At 43.9% G+C, this 22663-nt stretch overlaps 1 protein-coding gene and 1 long non-coding RNA gene across 3 annotated transcripts; one reads left to right on the top strand and one right to left on the bottom strand.

Moving 5' to 3' along the window:
• Nucleotides 1–1403: 1403 nt before the first annotated feature.
• On the bottom strand, nucleotides 1404–16983 carry LOC105860191 (aldo-keto reductase family 1 member B10-like). 2 transcript variants are annotated; one of them, XM_012744741.3, is made up of 10 exons: nucleotides 16815–16983; nucleotides 15041–15208; nucleotides 12965–13111; nucleotides 11965–12042; nucleotides 6767–6889; nucleotides 6384–6490; nucleotides 5889–5970; nucleotides 5283–5366; nucleotides 4554–4636; nucleotides 1404–1766 (listed from the first exon to the last, which is right to left on the bottom strand). In XM_012744741.3, exons 1-10 carry the CDS (start codon nucleotides 16878–16880, stop codon nucleotides 1724–1726), a joined length of 981 nt encoding a protein of 326 aa, XP_012600195.2. In that variant the 5' UTR covers nucleotides 16881–16983; the 3' UTR covers nucleotides 1404–1723. The 2 variants fall into 2 exon arrangements, with proteins under 2 accessions (XP_012600195.2, XP_012600196.2); XM_012744742.3 differs by having other exon boundaries at nucleotides 12965–13081.
• Nucleotides 16984–18531: 1548 nt separating this feature from the next.
• Nucleotides 18532–21956, top strand: LOC105860196 (uncharacterized). The gene is made up of 2 exons (XR_001148908.2): nucleotides 18532–18681; nucleotides 21660–21956. It is a non-coding gene; the product is annotated as an uncharacterized LOC105860196 (long non-coding RNA).
• Nucleotides 21957–22663: the final 707 nt, after the last annotated feature.

Raw genomic sequence — 22663 nt, 5'->3', positions numbered from 1 at the left:
ATTTCTCTATTTATAGTAGAGACGGGGTCTCGAGCTTGCTCAGGCTGGTTTCAAACTCCTGACCTCAAGCAATCCGCCCACCTGAGCCTCCCAGAGTGCTAGGATTACAGGCGTGAGACACCGTGCCCGGCCTAAAGGAGGGCTTTTGGCCAGAGCTATACGTGGAGTTCCTATGAAAAGCAGATGAAACTGTTGAACATGAGAAGATGTGAGGGCTTGTAGGGCCCAGTGTGAAAGATGATCAGCTGGAATGTCAACCAGAGCAGATGAGGCAAGCAGAGGGTAGCAGCTACAGAAACAGACCACCACTCCCAGGGGAGGAGGACACAGGAGGAAATGCCACTTTACTCATCCCAGGAGTCTCTTCAACCACCTGGTAGGTCACAGAATCAGGTGGAGGCTGCCTGGTAAAAGCTGGGACCACAGAGGGAACGTGACTTAGTTGGAGACGCCACTCAAGGTGGAGAGAGAGAGACACCTGGCTCTTCCCTTTCTCCAGTCCTGCAGTCTCCCCACAGTCCCTCCCATTGAGCAAACCCAGAGGAAGCCACGTGGCAAGGAAGCCTGGGAAGTGAGGGGTAGAGCACCCTCCACCCCTTGCACCATGCAAAGCTAATGATGGGAAAGCAGAAAAGGACGTGAGAGTGAGTAGGTGAATGAGCAGGAGAGGAAGGATGAGGGCAGTCATGAATTTGAGGATAGGCATTTCCCCTGGGGAGGGAGTTAGGGGAATGGGGATGGGGAGAGGTCCAAAATGGGCCTCAGCTATATTGGTAAACAATTATTAATAATTTTTCATAGAGTCTGGTGCTAATATGTCAAAAGCATTTATTACACTTGTAAGGTGGGTGACCATATGCTCATACATTTCCTATAATTCCAATATTTCATAAGAAATTATAGAAAAAAAGTAATGTTCTAAATTAGCTGCAATAGTAAGCACTTTCTTGCTCAGACTCACCCTGTTGTCCACCACACTCCCAAGGGCACCCCACACCTCCCTCAGTGATCAGTGACACCTTTGTGGTTTCTGCAGACTCTGGCACCAGCGCGATTGATGCTTTGGTGTGATGGTATATTAAGGGTGGAGTGGGGAAGAGCCAGACAGGGCAAGAGTGCAGAAAGACAGGGAGGGAAGGGGCCAGGGAGGACTTGGGAAAATGAAGACAGGAAATCACAGGATCTCCCCAGACCCCACTCCTGTAGAGCTTTTTCACCTCTCACTCCTGGGGGGCCTAGAGCAAGTTCCCTGGTCTCCCCTAGCCCCACTGTGTCCTCTTTTGCAACACGTGAACAATAAGGGCTCTTCCCTCAAAGGGTTGTTTCCAGGATTCAATTTCTACACCCACATGAAGAGCACTTTGATTTGTGTTGGTGCATAGTAAACCCTCAACACGTGCGTATTACTGTTATTATGTTTTATTCATTTGATTCCTTGCATCCTCATTGTTACCACAGTTTCTGGTGTTTGACAACCATTTGTTCAGATCAAATAAGTGAAAACCAATTGTCATTTCCTTATCCGAGCCACGCTTTTCTGTGATAATCTTCTCCTAGTTGAACATGTGCATCTAGATACAACACTGCCTGGATTCTGGCCTACAACAGGGCCAGGCTCCGTGTGATTTCAGACAAGCTTAGCTAAAAGGCAGCTCAGGTGGAGAGAGTAACACTTCATTGTAGAGAGAAAAACCACTGGGTAATTCCATCAGGACACTCAGCTTCAATATTCTTCATTGAAGGGAAAATCCTCCAAATGAGAAACCCTACAGAAAAAACAAGCATAAAGAACCTGTTCCACAAAAACAACAATTCAGGTTTAAAAGTCATTCTTCTCTGGTGTGTTCTCTCAGGTGCCTCCCCAGAGACTTTGCAAGCACACAGGAAGGGTGCTCTCACCTGACCCTCCCTCAGGCTGATGTGAGGGCCGTGCTAGGAAGGAGGCCAGGCAAGGAGGGACCAGGGCACAAGAATAAACCCGCAATGACAGGTTATGTGCACCTGTTGCCCAGCTAGGTGCCTTCCAGGACTGTCTCACCTCACTCTCACCACATGGTGAGGTGGGAAATAGCACCTTAGGGGCTGTCGTGAGTATTAAGTGACATAGTAACACAGGGAAAGGGCCTAGGACCCTGGCACATGCTCAGCTAACATTCAGTGGATGTTAGCTGTGATTAGTATTATCATTCCTACTTTGTAAAGAAGCCATCTTGGGAAAGAGTAAGTTTACCCGCTGTCACACAGCTCATAAATCAGTGGTAGAGCTGGGATTTGAAGCCAGGGGGATTTACTCATGACCCCCACCCCCTCTAATCCACTGCCTCCAGGGGAAATGATGTTCACAGGAGGAGAAGCAGCTCATCTTGGGGGACAGACACATTTATATTCGCCATTCCTCTTTACTCTACATAGCCGTTGTTTGGGGACTTCGGATAAAAGTAACAATTGGCAGGTGGGTACAGGTTGCTGAGATACCTGTAGACTGTTGGCAGGAAGGATGTGGAATATCATTACATTCAAATAAGGCTGGAGATAGTCAAAAGATTTTTAAAAAGTGGGCCGGGCACGGTGGTTCAGCTGGTAGTCCTAGCACTCTGGGAGGCCGAGTCAGGAGGATCACTCAAGGTCAGGAGTTTGAACCAGCCTGAGCAAGAGCGAGACCCCATCTCTACTAAAAATAGAAACAAGTTAATTAACAAACTAAAAATATATAGAAAAAATTAGCTTGGCATGGTTGTGCATGCCTGTAGTCCAGATACTTGGGAGGCTGTGGCAGGAGGATTGCTTGAGCCCAGGAGTTGGAGGTTGCTATGAGCTAGGCTGACGCCACGGCACTCTAACCCAGGCAACACAGTGAGACTCTGTCTCAAAAAAAAAAGTTTTTAAAAAAGTGAAAACTCATGTTTTGGCTTTAAAAACTCAGAAAAGATTTCAATTGTCATTGTATTGGGGTTTGGGATTTGGAAGTAGCAAATACTAGAAGTCACCTTCCCAAAGACATATATCTTTGATTTGTTTAATTAGGTACATTTATCAGAAAGTAATGGCGGAAAAGAGATTTAGAATCATCACATAGGCAGAGTAAAACTTTCTCTTAAGTACTTATAAATATTTAAATAATTTAGGGTAAAGTTATTCCTACCTCCTTTAAGAGGCATTCAAATAATGCCTAGAACTCGAGTATCCCATAACTGACAGAGTAATTCTTCTAGCTACCTATTTATGCAGAATGTGTGGCCTTAAATACCACTCATTTGTCCTCACTGCCAAATACTTTTCTGCAGATCAGACCCTCCCCCACTAACTCCACAGTGATATGCTCAACTGCCTGTATGACACCTCCTCTTAGATATCTAATAAACATCACAAAAATGTCTCCAACCAAACTCTTGAAGTCTTCCACCAAATGGCAAATCCCTTCTTGTGTTGCCCAGGGAAACAAAAAAAAAAGAAAGAAAGAAAATTTGGAGGCACCCTTGATTCCTAATTTGTTAACAATTCACTGGGCTCTACTTTCCCCCTATACGCAGAATCTGATCATTCCTCTGCTCCTGCACCACCATCACCCCGGTCCCTTGCCTGTTTCTTCTCTGACATTATGTTTTAATGTTCTAATGTAAAGGTATAACTGGAAGATTGGAAGGCAGCTGGGATAATTCTTTTCTTCAAATGCTATTTTCTGGTAGTTTTAATAATTAAAATTGGAGTATCTGAGAATCATATGGGGACAGACCCATTCCTACTTGCTGTTCATTATATGACCTACTGGATGCAGAGCTAGGATTTTAAGAGGGGACCAAGTCGTCACCAGGTTGTATACAGGGCGTCCATTCATGCAGTCACTCAACAAATATTTACTGGTCATCTTCTATGTGTCAGGCCTTTTCTAGGTGTTTGGGTTATTCTATGATACAAAATATAATTCTCCATGGGGTTATAATCCAGGGAGGGAGAACAGGAATAAGTCAACTCAAACTATCTCTGTGAGGCAGTAAGTAACAAATGCTATACAGAAAAACAGGATAACGTGGGTAGGAAGCGCTGGAGGGGAGTGGGCTTGATGTTTTATGTGGGTGCATCAGGAGAAGCTTTGCTGATAAGGATGCAACTGAACAGAAACCTAAAGGAGGTGAGGGAGGAGCCCTGTGGATATTGGGGGGAAATTATTCTTGGCAGTGGTAATGGCAGGTGCGAAGGCCCTGAGGTGGAATGGTATTTTGAGCATTCCGGCAGGGGGGCATTGAGGCTGGAGCAAAATGAGTGAGGGCAAGAGAGGAAGGAGATGTGGTCAGAGAGAGGTGTTAGGAGCTCAGAACATGCAGAGTGGCGTAGGCCACAGGTAGGACATTGATTTTAGCTTCGAGTGGGGTGAGAAGACATTGCAGGCTATTGCAGAAATTTGAGCAGAGGAGGGGTTTGATCTGGCATATGTTTTAATAGAACCAGACCGACTTCTGCACTGAGATTGCACAGGAGATTGTTGTAATCATCCAGGGAGGACTAATGGTGGACTCCTGGTGGTCCACTAGTTAAATCATCCTCATGCCACTTACATGCTCCAGCGGTAGACCCTCCACTTTCTGCTGAAGCTGAGTAAGGTCACCATCTCCTCCTCATTCAGTGTAAAGTCAAAGACCTGGGAAGAGGACAGTTCCACTGTATCATTGGTAAGGCAATTACTGTTGACATTTCAGACCACCAGCCATTCAAGCACGGAGTGAGCTCACATCCTAGCACAAACTGGACACAGAAGGTTCATACGTTATGTTCACTGGTTACAAACTTTTCTCTAAATTAAGTCCTACACAGACTGCAGTGCTTATCAAATTAATGTTGCAAAGGGAGGGAGACCAGGCTGACATTTAACCACAGGTGTGCATGTTAAATGTGAGAACCTGATGGGTTCTCCCAGAGGACAGTGCTCCAGACAGTCCACACCTCGTCTGCTGCTGGCAGATGGGCGTTTAGGCCAGGCCAGTCTGCTCTTGTGTATGGTCCATGACCTCACTGCTCAGGGGAATCCAGGGGTTTCCTCAGTGGTGTGAGGCACAGCGGGGCTCAGACCTGACAGGGCTTCACCTCCACCAGAGGGCAGGGACCGGTCCTTAGCCCATGGATCAGTCATCTCAGCTCTGCTAGGTAGCTCCCCGGACTGAGAATGGCAGGGTGGTGAGAAGGGGGTAGGGCCACAGACAATGCAGAAATGGATTGAGAAGCCTGGTGAGAGGGTCCCCTTGACCTACTCCACTGGGACCAGCATGGCCAAGCAGCTGGGATCTTACCTGAAAGTTCTCAACAATGTGTGTTGGTGTCACAGACCTCGAGATCACAACCACATTTCTCTGGATATTGAACCGGATCAGAACCTGTGCAGAAAGGGGCCATCATGTTTCCACTGATCTACAAGACCCCTCCTTCTGCAGAAAGGAAAAATGAAACATCCCTCCAGCTCATTGTGGCTTTAGTTACAGCAGCTAGTGTTCTCTGAGCACTTAACAACTGTCAGAGACACTTCCAGTCCTCTGCTTGATTAACTCCCTCAATCCTAGCAACAACCCTATGATTTTCCTTGTTTAGAAGTAAGGAAAATGGCTCTGGGCATCATATTTCTGATAAGTTGTAGAGTATGGATCTGGAGCCAGATCTTATGAGCCCAAAGCCATGCTTTGTCCCTGGGTTATAAATCTTCTCAGGAAGCTGTTAGAGGTGATCCTTCTTTCTGTGACTGTCCCTGTATTTCCTGGAGATTCCAACAGACTTTCAAAGAAGCACATTTGTGGGCTTCATCTCCTGTTTCCTTCCCCTTCAGGAACTTAATGAACATGGCATAAACACAAGACTGGAAAAAAAATTCCTGAATTAAAAAAAAGAAACCAAAAATAATATACCTGAGCTGTGGTTTTCTTGTGCTTTGCAGCAATTGCTTTAATCTTGGGATCCTCCAGTGGAGGAGGGAAACCTGGGTTGGTCCTGTAGGAGAAAGATGGTGGATGTGAATAATAACCATGGTTACCCTTTGCAGATGGACATCACTCCGATGATGACTCCAGGAGAATCATCACAGCCTCTCGATCAGCCAGACAGGCAGGAAGACCTGAAAGCTTTGGCTCCTTCCTATGGGACCACACATGGGCTCTGAGCATCAGCGCTTTGCAGAGTCTGGTCCAGTCCAGCCCTGGGTGCATGAACTGGAGTATTCTCAGAGGGTCAGGCATGTCACCATTTTAATTCTCATCTTTTCCCATTCTAATTTTATTTGCCTGCTCCAAACACATTAACTTAGACACATTGTTCCTTCTGATGAGTAGTCTGATAAATACATCAATTATAAGATAATATTTTTAAGAATATCAACAGAAACACCCACCACTCAGAAGCCTCACCAAGGTCTGTCTGGAGATCCCAGGGGGCCGTAGGCCGTGACAGTGATGCCCTTGGAGTGGCAGTACTGGATCAGTTTCTCCTGTGTAAGGAATGGGTGGCACTCGATCTGCAAAAGCAAACAGTTCTCAGCACCAGGGAAGTCGGCCTGCTATGTGAGTTTCTCATACTGGGTTCTACACACAGAGAGAAAGACCACCAAGCAAAGGCCAAGCACCTGCCCACCGACACACTTGCTAACCCACCCCGAGAGCAGTCTCACAGCTCCCGAAGCGCCCCGATCACTGACACTGAGGGGAGACTCAGTAGGTAGCATCGAACTGGCCTCCAAACATATAAGCAGTAATAGGCCCAAATCCCTGCCCTCTTCCCAGACAGAATGTACCTGGTTAGTCACTGGTTTATATTTCAGTCCGGGTTTGTTCAAGAGCCTTTCGATCTGGAAGTGGTTGAAATTGGAGATGCCAAGGGCTTTCACCAGCCCCTCGTCCACCAGCTCCTCCAGGGCCTGTCAGGAAAGGGACACCTCTTGTGCACCCAGAGGGACAGCAGGGATGCTGGCTTGCCTCAGTGTCTCTGGAGAGATGTAGGTAGAGCATCCACCGCAGCAGGGTGGGCTGCAGCAGTGAAAGGCAACTGCAGCCCAGGCTGGGGAGCCCATTGGCATCAATTCCAGCCCTACTGCCCCTCCCAGCCCCAAGGATGCTGGGAATGAAACGGAAAGATTTTTTATGGGCTTGCTGTTCTCGCCTTCCCCAATCCTGGAGGAGCTGAGTAAACTGGGACAAGGCTGCAGCATGGGAAGGAGCATCATTTGTCTGGTTCTGGGTGACTCTGTGCCTCACCACCCACAGTGTGGTTCGCAGTAGGAGACGGCCACACAGATACATTGTGCCCTGGCAGAGTGCCCAGCCCAGGACTGTGTGGGGCTGGAATCTGGTAAATTCTCCACCTACCCAGCTGTACTCTATGCTTCAGAAACTATGTCAACGTCAAAGAATGGAATCTCATTATTTTAGAGATTATTAGCCTTTTGCAAACTTGCCCAAAGATACCATATGGGTTAGCAGCAACCCAAAATCTACATGTATTTACTAGGCATTTATACCATGTCCAGGTCCTGCCAGTAGTTGTAGGGATATTAAAGTACACCATGTGCTTCCTTCTTCTGAGATCCTTACAGTCCTAGTAAAGTGCTGGGGTTCCTGTCCATGGAGCAAACAGCCACAACACAGAGGCTGCCTCAACGTGACAGTGGCCCAGCACTGAGAAGCAGGGAGGGCAGAGAAGGAAGGGATTCACATGGACTGCAGTCGTCAGGGGAGACCTTAAGGGTAGAGTTTAAAACAAGAAACCTTGCAGACAAGAGAGGAAAAAGAAGAGCACTGAGGGAGCAATGCAGGAGCAGGGGTTCAGAGGCAGGAAGAAGCACAGTGAGTTCAGGGCACACTTGCCTCATGGTTCTCAGCTCTGGCTGCAATGTTGAATCACCTGAGACTTTTCAAAAATACTGATGCCCAGCTTCCACTCCCAGAGCTTCTTACTGATTTCTTCTGGGATGCAGCCTAGACACTGTGATTTGAATTTCCTCTCGTGACATGAATGCACAGCCAATGTTGAAAACCACTAGGGTAGACGATGAACGTCTTCAAACTGGGCAAATGAGTTTAGAATTGGTGAGAACTTAAGTCCCAGAAAATCTCAAGTGGGCACTGAGGTAATATGAAGATACAGTTTTTTTGTGTGGCATAGGTCAGGTTTAATTTGTCCATATGATACACCTCGACTTCCTTATACTTTTTTGGCCCCTCTTTGCTTCTGGGTGGTCAAGGAGGTTTCTACTGAACATGTTCTGGGTCCAAGGTCCATCAAAACATCCAGCGCTTCCATTTCAATCCTGTCTGATTCAGATCAGACCCTCTGACCTTGATCATCAATATCTTTTCATAACTTCAAAATGCTTTGCATAGCAATCGTTCTTGTATTCATGCAGAAGACATAGCACTGTGGACATCAGGGTCCATTTTGAAGAGGACAATGAGACACTTGTCACACTTAATATCATCATAAGAACTAGGGTAAAACATCTTGTGCAACTGAGGTTATAAGTATGCTAGTGACCGCATCTCACAATGGATAATTCCTAAGATATTTAAGAGGTCATGGTTTGCCAGGGTAATAGATATGACAGAGCCCTCCTGGTAGATTTAATGCAAAGATGAGTACTGAAATCTTAAGCTTCTTGTGAATCTTGCCACAATTTTCTTTCTTAATGATAAAATATTCCCTGGGTTGAGTCCATGCACACAAACCACTATACTGCTCATTGAACCATGCTTCCCCAATTTTTTCTCCAACGGGAAGTTTTTCATGGCAGGAAAAGAAATATGTTAATCTTTTCTATAGTTCAGTACCAGAATTCAACTTTTTTTATGGCTACAATTTTGGCACTCTCAAAAAGAAATATCTTTTTTTATGGGTAAATCTTAATAAATTTATTTCAGTAAATATATCAAACAGTATCCAAGACTATATATAGTTGGATAATGACTTGTGTAGTCATTAAGACAAAAACAGTATGTAAAATTTTTAAAAAGAACAGGAGTTTCAAGTTGTAATTTGAACCCCCTTCTAGTACGTGGGTCAACCAGCTCACAGCTTATAATAATAGTGTTCTGTCACATGTCATCATGGATTTATACCTAATTTTATAAGGAAGGTAGCACACATGTATGACATATTAATGCCTTCTTAAGTTTCCCTAGAGTATTTGATTGACTTCTATTTATAGTCTCTTGCTCATGAGAGATCATATTGTTAATAATTTATTTAGTATGGCTCTTAGTAACATGAATTGTTGCTTTTTCATTACTGCTAATTTTGACTTGCCAAACTGAACTACAAGTGGCATATCCTTGCTGAGCAAGTCTGGTCACATTACAGATGGCTCTTTATTATGGCTGGTAGTACTTTGTTCTTTCGCTTTTATACGTAACCCAGAGAGCTTCAGACCAGTCTTTAAAACCTATCCATATGTGGAGAAAAGGGAACTTCAAGGTAACATTTTAGGTGGGACTGTAAACTAATGCAACCATTATGGAAAACAATATGGAGATTTGTCAAAAAGTTAAAAATAGAACTACCATATGGATTGAGCAATCCCACTACTGAGTATCTCCCCATAGGAAAAGAAATCAGTATATCAAAAGGGTACCTGCACCTGCATGTTTATGGCAGCACTATGCACAATGGCAAGGATATGGAAGCAACGTACGTGTCCATCAGTGGACAAATGGATAAAGAAAATGTGGTGCATGTACAATTGAATGCTATTTCACCATAAAATAGAATGAAGTCATATCATTTGCAGCAACATGGATGGAACTAGAGGTCATTATGCCAATGACCTAGGCACAGAAAGACAAATACCATATGTTCTCATGCATATGTAGGAGCTAAAAAACTTGATCTCATGGCGATAGAGAATAGAATAATAGATACGAGAGGCTGAGCAGGGTATGAGGATAGGAGGGTGAAATGAAGAGAGGTTGATGAATGGATATAAACTTACAGTTAGAAGACATGAGTTCTAATGTCCCATTGGTGACTAGGGACACTATAGTTACCAACAATACATTGTACATTTCAAAGTAGCTAGAAAAGAGGACTTGAAATGTTAGCAACACATAGAAAGGATTCATACTCATGGTGATGGATACCCCAAATACCCTGACTTGATCGTTACACATTCTATGCATGCAACAAATTATCACATGTATCCTATACATATGTAAAATATTATATATCAGTAAAACAAACAAACAAATAAAACAGACCAGTAGGGAAGAGTATGTACTTCCATTTGTTTCCACTGGCAATCAAGCCAGATAAATACACAGCATATGTATACAAAACACATATGGCCATTTATATATAAACTAGTATGTTGGGAAAAAATGTCATTAGGCAAACAAAATAAAAAACCCACCCATGGGATACAGACAGATTTTCCACACTTCATTTTAGCAGGTGCTGTATATATTTTTTAAAAATAAGCAAATTTAATGATTCATGGTTGACCCTCAATATCTGTGGCCGATTGGTTCTTGGACAACATCCACCTCTGCAGATACTAAAATCCATGCATGTTCAAGTTCCTGATAGAACATGGTATAGTATTTGCATATAACCTACACACATCCTCTCATGTACACGAAATCACGTCTAGATTATTTTTAATATCCAAGACAATGTAAATGTTTTGTAAATAGTTGTGATACTGTATTTTTAAATTTCTATCACATTTTACTGTAGTATTATCCTTTTATTTCTGAAAATTTTTAATCTATAGTTGCTTGAAATCTTGAATGCAGAACCTATGGATACGGAGAAACAACTGTACTTGCCAAAGATCATTCCTTTCAAATGCACAAGATCGCTAGCATTGCCCTCATGAAATGAGTACTTCTCTGTAATCTGACCCTTTCCCTCAGTAAGCACATCAGTTGTGCTAAATTTTCTTACTGCTAGTTGTTAGAGGTCAAAGCAGCAAGAATACTGTGCTTGTGGATAAATACTTTTGAAGAAACTATCCACAGAAAAGTTACATTTGATTTAAACATATTAATTCTAATAAATTAAGGGAGGTTAGGCTTAATACATTTTCAGGTTGCAAAACAATGTAAACTCCCGACATGTGCCCCACACAAACAGCTAAGAAAATGACACAATTAACTCTTTGAGTCCTTCTGTCACTATTCATTGACAACATATCCATTCACTTTGTTCTCTACTAACATTTATAAGAAGATATAATACCTTACAAAGAAATTACCAAAGAAAAACCTTCATCTTTTAATACAACATTCAATATAAGTTATGTAAGACAGGTCATTATTGGATCTGAGAGGTGTTTGGATTTGTATTCACTGTGTGCGAAGCACTGCGCACATGGCTTTGGTGGTTGGACTTGTGAGCCAGAGTGAACCTGGGTCCCCTCCCAGCTCTTCCATACACTTTTCCATGACCTGGACCAGTCACCATCCTATGTTGATCTCAATGTCATCACATATAAAAGGGAATAACACTGCCTCCTAGGGTGGATGATAAATGGGCTCCATGACTAAAGTTCCTGGCATGGCAGTTGTCTTCATCTTTACAACATCCTGAGAGATATGTATTATTAGTATAGATTATAATAGTTTTCTTTCTTAAGACGAAGAAACAGAGGCTTACAGAAATTCAATAACTTACCCCAGGTTACTCAGCTAATACCTGCAAGCCTAGGCCAAAATCTCTACTGCAAATGCCTCCTTCTAATTTCAGAAAAATGTGTGTCAGCCAAATTGTGGCAGATTCTATCTCCACTCTGATTTGAGGACTCAGTGTTAGCCTTGAAATTTAAATAGTGTCAGATGGACCCATAAGCCAAATGCAATGAGGAAACAGAGGAAGAACTAGAGAATGACAATGATGACGTTAGACAGCATTAGGATCGTGGGCTCCTGCATACCAGCGTGCAGTCTCATGGAAGACTGGAGGAAGGTGTTCTCTCCAGCACACTTAGAAGAAGCTGGAACCTACCTCCCAGGCATCCAAGAATGTTGTTTTACCGCCAACAATATTGCCTTTGTCATCTTTGGGGAACAAGTCCTCCCCAGGCTGCAAAAGCAGGACAAGAAGTTTACCGGGATGTGTATCCAGACTCTTGGTTTCACTAAACAAGATATCAGAATCATGACTCACACCTGCACACCACATTTTCAAACTATCTATATAAGCCAACCCGAGTATGTAAATCCTTATATTTTGGAAACTGATGGATTTACTTTAAAATCCATTGTCAGAGCATTCCAGAAGCCACTATTATCAGGAGGGACATTAACCTCATACACTTAGATCCCATATATACTTGGGGGCAAACTCTAATTTTAGGATCAGTAGATAAGGATTAGCTCTTAAGGCAGTATTCTGAGGGAAGATATTGGCAAAATTCTATCCTTGACATCTCTAGAAGTGTGGAGTGAGGGGTGGCATGCCATCATCACCATAGCTGTGAATTCATGTCCCTCCCAACCTCTCAAGAGCAGGCATGGGCAAAGCCCCAGGCAATGAGTGGGGATTCTTCAATTACAACTGGCTAGTACCTTCAAGCAATACCACAGCTGGACTTTTTTCCAACATGCCACTCCTAGGGCGTGCTTTCGTTAATAAGAGAGTTGAGCCCTGAAATAGTATTATGCAAGAATATTCCAAGAGTTCTCCTGGAAGGGGAACCCCGAACATAGAATCAAGACAAAGGTGCTATGGCAGTGCCAGTTGTCTGGGCTGCCAGAAATCATGGTTTCTCTCAGATATAACATCAATTACAGCCAGGCACTTGGCTGACTCAACAGCCACATGTGGCTTGGCCCCCTTCCAGGACAGGACTTTCTGCTCCATAGTCTCCTCCAGACCACCTGCAGGTCACAGTTCTGCAAGGCAAGTCCTCCTCTCCAGCCCATGCCACCCCCAGCCCTGGCACAGCTGCCATTTTCTGGCTTCTGCTCAGAAACTAGACACTGAGCAAGGAGGCAGCTCAAACCTGTAATCCCTGCGGCCAGTGAATCAGATAGAGGTCCAGGTAGCTCAGCTTCAGGTCCTCGAGGGTCCTCCGACAGGCTTCCTTCACGAGGGCTCTCTCAAAGAAGGTGGGCCACAACTGCAAAGAGGGCAGCGCTGAGCCTTGAGACTGGGAGACAGAGGCCCCATCATTCTCATCCTCCTGCTTTTTGATTTGCCCCTGATCTAACCTGGGGCCAGGACATTTATAACAAAATAGGTTACAATACATGATCCAGTATGGTAGGTCACCAGGGCTCAGCAGGTCAATGACATTTCTTAAGACTTGAAGGCCATTTATTTTGACCTCTCTCAGTACTGTACATGTCTGTGATATCATTTTGCAAGTGTGGCTACTGATTTAATATTTATTTTCCGGTGTAATTCTCTTCCTCAGCTGTCGCCTGTCTGAGAGCAGGACTTGTGTCTAGCTTCCAAATCTCAAGCATGCTTATGCCTTAGGGAGCAGAGGGTCCTTTCTCTTCACTGTGCTATCTCCAAGCCTGTTGGCCCTACGGATGACTTTACCAGCAGTTTCTATATGCTGCACACCTTGGGGTCTATTGCTCCTACCACACGTGCGTACTTTCCAAATACCTGAAACTAGTGTTTTTTGGCAAGTTGCATATTAAACAGATCCAGTGACCCTCTACCCCTCACACCCAACAGCTACTTCTTTATTTATGACATTTCATAACTCACCTTTGGAAAGGTGGTCTTACTAATAACCTAACGGAAGAAAATAAATTATCAAACAGAAAGTAAGGGAAATAAACTCACAACATATAATTCCCCCTTTGAAGAGAAAACTCACAACAAAAAGACCCACTTTTTTTTTTCATTAAAACACCTGTGGGGCCAGGCGTGGTGACTCACTCCTGTAATCCTAGCACTCAGGGAGGCCAAGGCGGGCGGATTGTTTGAGCTCAGGAGTTTGAGACCAGCTTGCCCAAAAGCAAGACCTCCATCTCTACTAAAAATAGAAAAAAAAATTAGCCAGGCATGGTGGCGCATGCCTGTAGTCCCAGCTACTCGGGAGGCAGAGGCAGAAGGATCCCTTGAGCCCAGGGGTTTGAGGTTGCTGTGAGCTAGGCTGACGCCACGGCACTATAGCTGGGACAATAGAGTGAGACTCTGTCTCAAAAACAAAACAAAACAAAACAAAAACATACCTGTGCCTAACTCGTTCTCTCTACATGTTTCGTTTTCTCAGCTTTGAAGAGCCCTAAGTAGACAGCAGGGTGTGAGCAAGCTCTCTGCCTCCACTCTTGCCAGACAGATTGAAAGGACTCTGAGAGGCTGGCCACATAAATGAAAAAAAAAAATAAAGAAAACCTGCAACAACTTCTCCGCTATTTCTGTTATCAGTCTTCTGAAGCAGAAAACAAAAACAAAAACAAAAAACGCCTTTTACCCTTTAAAACTCCAAGCAACTTTCCATCAGCTGCCAGCAATTTCACTCCCTCCTGTGTGCTGTGGCCACTCTCTTCTTCTCTCTCACTCCAATAAATACACTTTGTACTTCTTTCTATCCTAAACTCTGTGTAAGAAATCTTTCTCCCCCGATATAAGAACTTCACACCCTTTCTCCTTTTACCACACTGAAGCAAGAAGAAATTCCTATGTGAGAACAAAAAAGCCCCCACTGTTTTCCAAAACACTCCCTGGCTGAGAACTCAGGGCGGCACCACTGAGACTGCAGTGCTGGGAGGCGGGGTCGGCATGAAGCCCTCACTGCACCCCAGCCTCTGACTGCCACTGGGCAGATGGACCCCCCAGGCAGGGAACAGGGGCCTCATTAGGGTTCTGAATAACTGGACTCTGGGTAACTACAAGAAACCAACCCACAGGCGGGTGTAGGGGAGCGGCAGCATCTCCTGCCCCAGTGCTGGTCTGCAGTGTGGACATCATGGCACCCACCTCTGTTATACAGGCAGAGAGGAAGACGGTGGACAATCAGTCCCTACAGGAGAGGCCCAGGGAGTTCTTGCTGCTGAGCAGATCCACTTACTTCCCCCGGCCTTGCAGGGAAGTCCCCCCTCAGAGGAGCCCCGTGTACCTTGCTGACGATGAAGAGGTCCTCCCGCCTCACAGCCTTCTCTTGGATCTTCTCTTGGATGGCTTCCCCCACCTTACTCTGATTCTGATAGACGGGAGCACAGTCGATGTGGCGATACCCTGCATCAATGGCCACCTTCACAGCTTCTTTGGCTTGGTCTGGGGGAGACTGAAAAGCAAAAGCAAAAGGAAAGCCCATCACATGCACTTTCACTGACTTACTTATCTAGAGGCAAGATTATACTACATCACTCAGGCTGGTCTTGAACTCTTGTGCTCATGTGATCCTCCTGCCTCAGAAAATGTTTGACTCAGGAAAAGGAGACATAAAAAACTTTTTGGAGTAGAGTTTCTATTCCACATTCAGAAAAGGAAAGGGCAAAGAGAAATGGAAAAATATAATACTACAAACATCACATTTTGGTCAAACACAGCCAAGCCAAGCAGTGAGAAAAGCCAGTAAAACTGAAATCCCACAAAATTGTTTTTAAATCTCTTCTACTGTGAAATGCACACATGCTGGAAAGTACACAACACAGAGATGTGCAGCCACCCCACCACCAGGACAAGGAATGGAGCCCTGCCAGCAACCTAGAACCAGCCCGGCGTTCCCCGCCCCAGACACCACACCCTTTCTCAGCCCCACACAGTCCTTTCACAGGATATCATCCCCACATCTTGAAAGGGGCTCCATTCATAATCCTTACCTCTAATTCAGAAATCCTGAACATTTCTAGTGAATGAGTATGGGGTGAGCAGATTCCCTGGAGATCTGCATTGCTTCTTTGCCACACTCTGATATGGGCAGATGTAGCTATTGAGAAGCTGAGAATGAAACAAACGAGTCTCACCTGCTCACCCAGGATGACCAGGAAGGCACCCTGAGAAAGGCCCAGCACTGACACACAAAGGGCTCCTGCCCTCCAGCCCAGGAGAACAGATGGTGAACGTGGGTGCAAACAAGGACAAAGTAAAGGAGGCAGACTCTACAGGAGATTAGCCGTGAGGGACAAGAAGGAACAGGAAATCCAAGCATTGCTCCTGGTACCTAGTTAGGGAGGTGCTACCCATCGATGGAAATGGCAAAGAAGGCAGAGTAAGAAGAAGAGGAACAATGCCAAACTCACCCCAAGAGAGCTCAGGATCTGCCTCTCTGAGCACCGGGAACTGCCTTGCCATGTTTTGTCTGCTGACATTTACACAGCCAGCTAGAACCAGAGCTTCTGACCCCCAGCCCAGGTCCTTTGTGGTCTCAGCATGTCTCACTTTAACGTGCATGGGAATCTGGGGATCTTGTCAATGTGCAGACCCCCAATCAGTAGCCTGGGGTGCAGCCTGGGACTCTGCATTTGTAACAAGCTGCTGATCAAAGTCCCACACCGTCGCCAGCAAGAAGTACCAGGGCATTCAGAGCTCTGCAACCTTACCTCTCAGCCACCCAGCATATAGAAAATTGCCAAGACTCCTTAAATATTGAGCCCCCTTAAGTCTGGAAGATCCAAGGAGTGTTTTAGAGAAATTTCCCTGGGTAACAATTTTAAGTCCAGCCCCTGCTTGAAGCTTAAAGTTTGCTATAGAAGCTCTCATGCAGCCTTGGAGATTTGCAGCCTGAATAAACCCTGAGAAAAGAAAGCAACTTGGGTCCTGGTTCTAGGGCTGAATCTCATCTTGCCAAACCACTGCCCAGGCTAAGGACTTTCCAGCTGAATGCAGAGAGGAGAAAACCCCCAGGTCCCCCTCCAGGGAAGCGGAGTGTCCAAAGATTTGCATTTTACCATCCCGGTGCCCAGGCCGATGATGGGCATCTTGACTTTGGTACTGAGCTCCACGAAGGTGGCCATGGTTGGTGAGGGAGGGTGGTGAGTGAGCAGGTAAGAGTCTTGAGTCCTGGTTAAGAAGCTTGCACAGGCTGCAAGAGGAGGACCTGGAGATGGGCCACAGTAGTTCCCCTACCCTGGCTAAAATAGAAAAACATTCCAGGATTTGGTACGATTAATGATTACTGTTAATTAAATTTTAGCAAGGCAGCCTCATGCAAAGTTCTCTTCGGATCATGGTATAATGGGAGGTTTTTTTGTTCGAGTAAACAAATTGCACATAGCTGAAAGTTGGAAAGCTGAAGTTCTTTTGTGTAAAACTAACCCAGCTAGAGGAGATGAGAAAGAGAAACAGAGACTGCAAGAGAGAGAGGGTGGGAGGAAAAAACGATGGAAGGAAAAAGATGAAGGCCTTCATTCCTTGTGATTGTATCTTTCCTCTGTGATATGGGGTCCAGAGTGTAGAGGTGAGCAATATCTCACATTTTAAAAGTTGCAATTCTCGGTCAAATCCTCACCTGATTAGCCTCAGCTCTGTCTAGTTGGGCATCAGCAGTCCAAGGAAGCTGACATAGGCCTGTGGCATGCCACAGCATCACCTTCATCCTGCAGTAGTGGGTTTCTGTGATTTATGTGTTCTGACTTGACGTAGGTTGGCTTTGGTGGAATTCTGAGATGCATATTAACCTCTAGCCTGTGGGTTATGACATAGCCCATGGGGACCAATTGGCATAATATTTTGCACGTATAAGTGAAAATTCTTAACACCCTTTATTAATGTAGGTTAAATTGCCTTCCTCAGTGTTCATCATGCATGCATGGTTCATAATCTAGTGGCTACTAGGAAGTGGTAGGAAGTCTCATGAACCTAAACATGGGGAATCTTATTGTCCAAGTCTGTACCCAATGACACAGCAGTATATTGTTGAATCAGTAAACACTTTGTGACTGTCAAGCTAAATAGCAAGCAGAGAAGGCTCTCTAGAAGAAAAGATCTGTGTTCGGGAGTATAGCACTGCAATGGGAATATACATGTCACAGTAAATTACCTGTGTATTCAGGGGAGTAAAGGAAGACAAGAGCTTATAAAGGAAAAAATGAGGATGATTACATAAGTGTTTTGAAATACTTATCCTTGGCTACAAAGATCAATTATAAGAATGATGGGAGTATGTAGTTGGAGAAATAGTTGTTATTCAGATGTCCTTGTAGAATTATTAATATTTTTTGTGTAGGGATGCAGTGGCCTTAGTGTAATTTCTGATTTTTACAGTCATTTGTGATAGTTTTTGTTACCAGGCATACAAACTTAAGAAATCTCTTCATGGAGAGCCCAGCTCTTTTTGTTGAGATTTTGTTTTTGTCTTTTTGTTTTATTTTTAATAATTGTGACTCACTTTTGATTCTGACAACTTTCACATGACTCACAGACTAAGAAAGATGTATTGCTCTTGGTAATATTTCTCTTAGAACCAAGAAAGCTATGAGTCAGTGAGAAGAGAGAAGGTCATTATTACACAATTGAGATTAAGAAGATATATCAGTTAGCTGTTTCTTGTAACAGATAAGCTATTGTCACAACCATTAATAGGCTCATGATTTCGTTGGTTGGCAATTTGTGCAGGAGTTAATTGATAAGCTTGTCTGGACTCCATGTGGTGTCAGCTGGGCTGGTTGACGTGTTCAGGTTTCCATTGAGTGGGCTTAGGAATGTTTCTCCTCCTCCAAAAGGCTCACTTGGACTTGTTTACCAGGCAGCAGCATTCTGGGTGGCCTACTCTCAGAATGTGTGCAATGTTGCTTCTGCCACCTTCTACTGGTCAAGGTAAGGTGCATGACCAGCACAGGGTCAAGGAGTGGGAAAACAGGCTCCAAGCTGTTGGAAGGAATTTTGGCTATTGTTTTTCAACCCCAGCAGGTGTAATAAGGCCTCTGATTAGCCACTTTTTAGCTTCATGTATTTACTGATCTATTCCTCCTTTTAGACTTTTAGGAAACTATATTTCTCTCTCTCTCTCTTTATCTTTCTCTTTTTTTTTTTTTTTTTTTTTTTGCCTGATGAATATATGTGCATAACAAGTTTTACTTTGTTAAAAATAAATGCATACAAAATTGAGGGAAAATTATCTTCTAGAAGAAGAATGAACTAGGGATAGTGTCCATATTTCATCCCTTCTACAGTGGCCCATGAATTTATATAGGAAAGAGAGAAAGAAGCAATTAACATATCAGGTCCAAATATGAAGGAAAACAAGAATTCCAAGAATGGTGGGCATGCAGGGAACTTTCTGGGCACAGGAAGAGGATGAGCCAAAGGGTGGGAGAAGCCAAGACACATTGGCAGACGTGGAGGAGGCCAGTGCACGGACGCTCAGAGAGGAGCACTGCTGTGGGGCCCAGTGGAGGTGAGCAGAGGGTGTGCAGCAACCACGTGGTGCAGAGCCACAGAGCGTCCTTCATGGAGGGAGATGAGACGCATCATGGAGCTGAGAAAGCTTAACTTTCAGGCATCCTGACTTGGGTGGGCCTGTCAATACTTTGTATTCTTTTTCTTAGAAAGAATATCCTAAATTACACTACTTCAAGATCACAAAACCTGAATCCACCCTGCCTATTAAGCTTTATTTGAAAACACCAAAATTTTGTATTTTATTTTATAAAAATCTTTTTATCATGAAATATTTTGAAAATATACAAAAGTACAGGTTTTCTCCCCTTTCTCTTCTTCCCACATACTTTATTTAAGAAACCACCATCCCTTGCCCTCTATACTTTCCCACCATCAGGATTTTGCGGGTTATTGCATTCACAAGGAGTTATTTTACATGTCACTGTGACCCCTGTATACCTTGGCCTCCTGCCTCAGCCTCCCAAGTAGTGGAGAATACAAGGGCACACCACCACACCTGGCTAATTTTTCTGTTTCTAGTAGAGATGATGCACTGCTCTTGCTCAGGCTGGTCTCAAACTCCTGACCTCAACCAGTCCTCCTGCTTCAGCCTCCCAGACTGCTAAGATTATAGGCCTGAGCCATTCTTTCCAGCCCAACAATGGAATTTTTTGATAATTGTATTTTGTTAGCTAATATGTTGCTACACATTACCTAAGTCAGAGCAAATGTTCACCACTCAGTTTTCCCATTTTATCTAAACCTTTTGATTGGTAACTTTTAAACATTTAAAAGAAAAATAAACTAATGTTTACACAAGGCTTAGAGAATTTATTTGCAAAGTTTAGAGTACAATTTAGTTAGGGACTACAACTTTGTATCACTGTAATTGTTTTTTATGGGTCCCCTCTCAATCTCCTCCTATTGACACTACCCTGCCATGTCCATTTGTACCCAGATCCCTGCAGTAGTTTTCTAGCTGGTCTCTGTGGATCTACTCTAGTCTCTTTAAAGCAGCGGTTCTTAAAGTGTGGTGTCCACTCCATCATCAGCATCACCTGTATCTTAGTCCATTCTGGCTGCCCTAGCTATATGCCATAGTCTGAATGGCTTGAGCAATGTAAATTTATTTCTCACATTTCCGGAGGCTGGAGGTCCAAGATCAGGGTGCCAGCATAGTCAGGTTCAAGTGAGGGCTCTGTACCTGGCTTACAGAGAGCTTGCAGACATCTTCTCACTGTCCTCACTGGTTGTGGGGACGGAGAGGGAGTGAAGAGAGGAGAGGGAATGTGGTCTGGTATCTCTTCTATAAGGGCACTAATCCCATCATGAGGGCCCCACCCTCCTGACCTCATCTAAACCTAATTACCTCCTAAAGACCCACCTCCCAAATACTACCACATTGGGAGTTAAGACTTCAACATATGAATTTGAGGGGACACATTTCAGAACATAGCACCTAGAACTGGTTGAAAATGCAAATTCTTAAGGCTTACCCCAGACCCACTGATTCAGTAACTTTGGAGGTGCGGCCCGGCAATCTGTGTTTTCACAGATCCTCCAGGTGAGGCTGATATGTGCTGAAGTTTGAGAGCCCTGCTATAAACTTGCTATTCTCTACACTGCATCCCAACATTCTTTTAACTTCTTAAAGGGATCATACTAGCACCCTGTTTAAAAATCCACCAAGGAGATCCCCCTGCACTTACAGGGAAGCACAGGCATGAGGACGGGCCCTTCTAGGCCCTGTGCTGTCCTTCACAGCCTGTCCAACCACACCTGTGCCTCGCTCCACACACTCTTCCTGTGTCAGACCTGCAGACCTCCCCACTGCTTCTCAAAGATTCCAAGACTTTCCTGCCTCTGGGGCAGTTGCACTTGCTTTTCCCTCTGATTGCAATCTTGTACTGGCTCTAGGCAGGGCGGACTTCCCTCCTCATATCTCAGCTCAGAGGTTTCCTCTGAGAGGATCCTTCCCTGTCCAGTGAAAAGTGGAATGTCTACCTCCTCCCCAACTACTCTCTATCTTGCCATCTAGTTTATGTCTCATATCAGCTTATCATAATCTGAATTAATGTTTGTTTACTTGTCGATTTCTCTTCTCACTAGAATTCAAAGTCTATGAGAAAACAATCCTGTCTGCCGTGTTCACCATAACCATTCCAATGAGATAGTATGTTGTGGTGCTCAATACATGCTTTGAATGTATTGAGCATGCTCAATACATGCTCAATACATGAATGAATGAATGAAGCATTGCGGCTTGTGAAAGTATCAGTATTCTAGCAAGAAAGGTATACAGGCTGTTATAATACAAAAAACTTTAGGTCAGAGCAATTTTTTAATGGCCAACAACTGTATCTTTCTGCTGATTGTTGAATATTTATTATTTGTCATCTTCCCCATGGCCATAGGGAACAGTCTAATCCCTGGAATAGAGCTGCCATTTCTTCCCATTGTGCACCTGCGACCACCCAGAGTGAAGATAGAAGAAACTCCTAGGGGAAAAATTCAGGATGAAAGATAAAGGAAGGAAGATCCAGGCAAAAGGCACAGCACTCCACCTGACAACTTTTCCAATTTATCCAAATCCAAATCATTTGTATAAATTCCCATTCAAACAGAACTACATGAAGATGTTCCTTTGCCAAAATATCTATACAATCGTGTAAAAAAACCAATTTGTTAAACATAAAAATCAAGTGGAAACTATTCAGGAGTGCTGATTGTATGTAGATTTACTTTGCCTTTTAAGCAAATATGTTTTTAAATGCCATTTTATTATTTATTTATATTTAATTATTGGTTCATTGATCAATTTTTTATTTCAGCGTTTTACGGAGGTACAAATGTTTAGGTTACCTATATCACTTTTGCCCCACCTGAATCAGAGCTTAAAGCATGTCCATACCCCAAATGGCGCACACTGCATCCATTAGGTGTGAATATACCTATTCCCTCCTTCCCTCTCCCAACCTGCCCGACACCCAGTGAATGTTACTACTAAATATGCACATAGGTGTTGATCAATTAACACCAATTTGATGGTGAGTACATGTAGTGCTTGTTTTTCCATTCTTGTGATACTTCCCTAAGTAGAATGGGCTCCAGCTCCATCCAGGATAATGTAAGAGGTGCTAGTTCACCGTTGTATTTTGCGGCTGAGTAGTACCCCATGGTATATATATATATACCACATTGTATAAATCCACTCATATATTGATGGATACTTGTGTTGTTTCCACATCTTTATGATTGTGAATTGTGCTGCTGTAAACATTCTAGTGCAGATGTCTTTTTTATAGAATGTCATTTTTTTCCTTTGGATAGATGCTCAGTTGTGGGATTGCTGGATCAAATGGTACTTCTCCTTTTAGCTCTTTGGAGTATCTCCAATACTACTTTCCAGAGAAGTTGT

The sequence above is a fragment of the Microcebus murinus genome, chromosome 9, assembly GCF_040939455.1.
Source record: "Microcebus murinus isolate Inina chromosome 9, M.murinus_Inina_mat1.0, whole genome shotgun sequence".
NCBI lineage: Eukaryota > Metazoa > Chordata > Mammalia > Primates > Cheirogaleidae > Microcebus > Microcebus murinus.
This window is presented reverse-complemented; position numbering and strand designations above follow the sequence as displayed.

Coding starts and splice junctions, on each gene's coding strand:
- LOC105860191 (XM_012744741.3), bottom strand. CDS start 16,880: ATGGCCACCTTCGTGGAGCTCAGTACCAAAGTCAAGATGCCCATCATC. Junction 6,491..6,766: donor ATAAACCAGTGACTAACCAG/GTACATTCTGTC, acceptor TTGCTTTTGCAG/ATCGAGTGCCACCCATTCCT. Junction 4,637..5,282: donor ACATTGTTGAGAACTTTCAG/GTAAGATCCCAG, acceptor TCCTCTTCCCAG/GTCTTTGACTTTACACTGAA.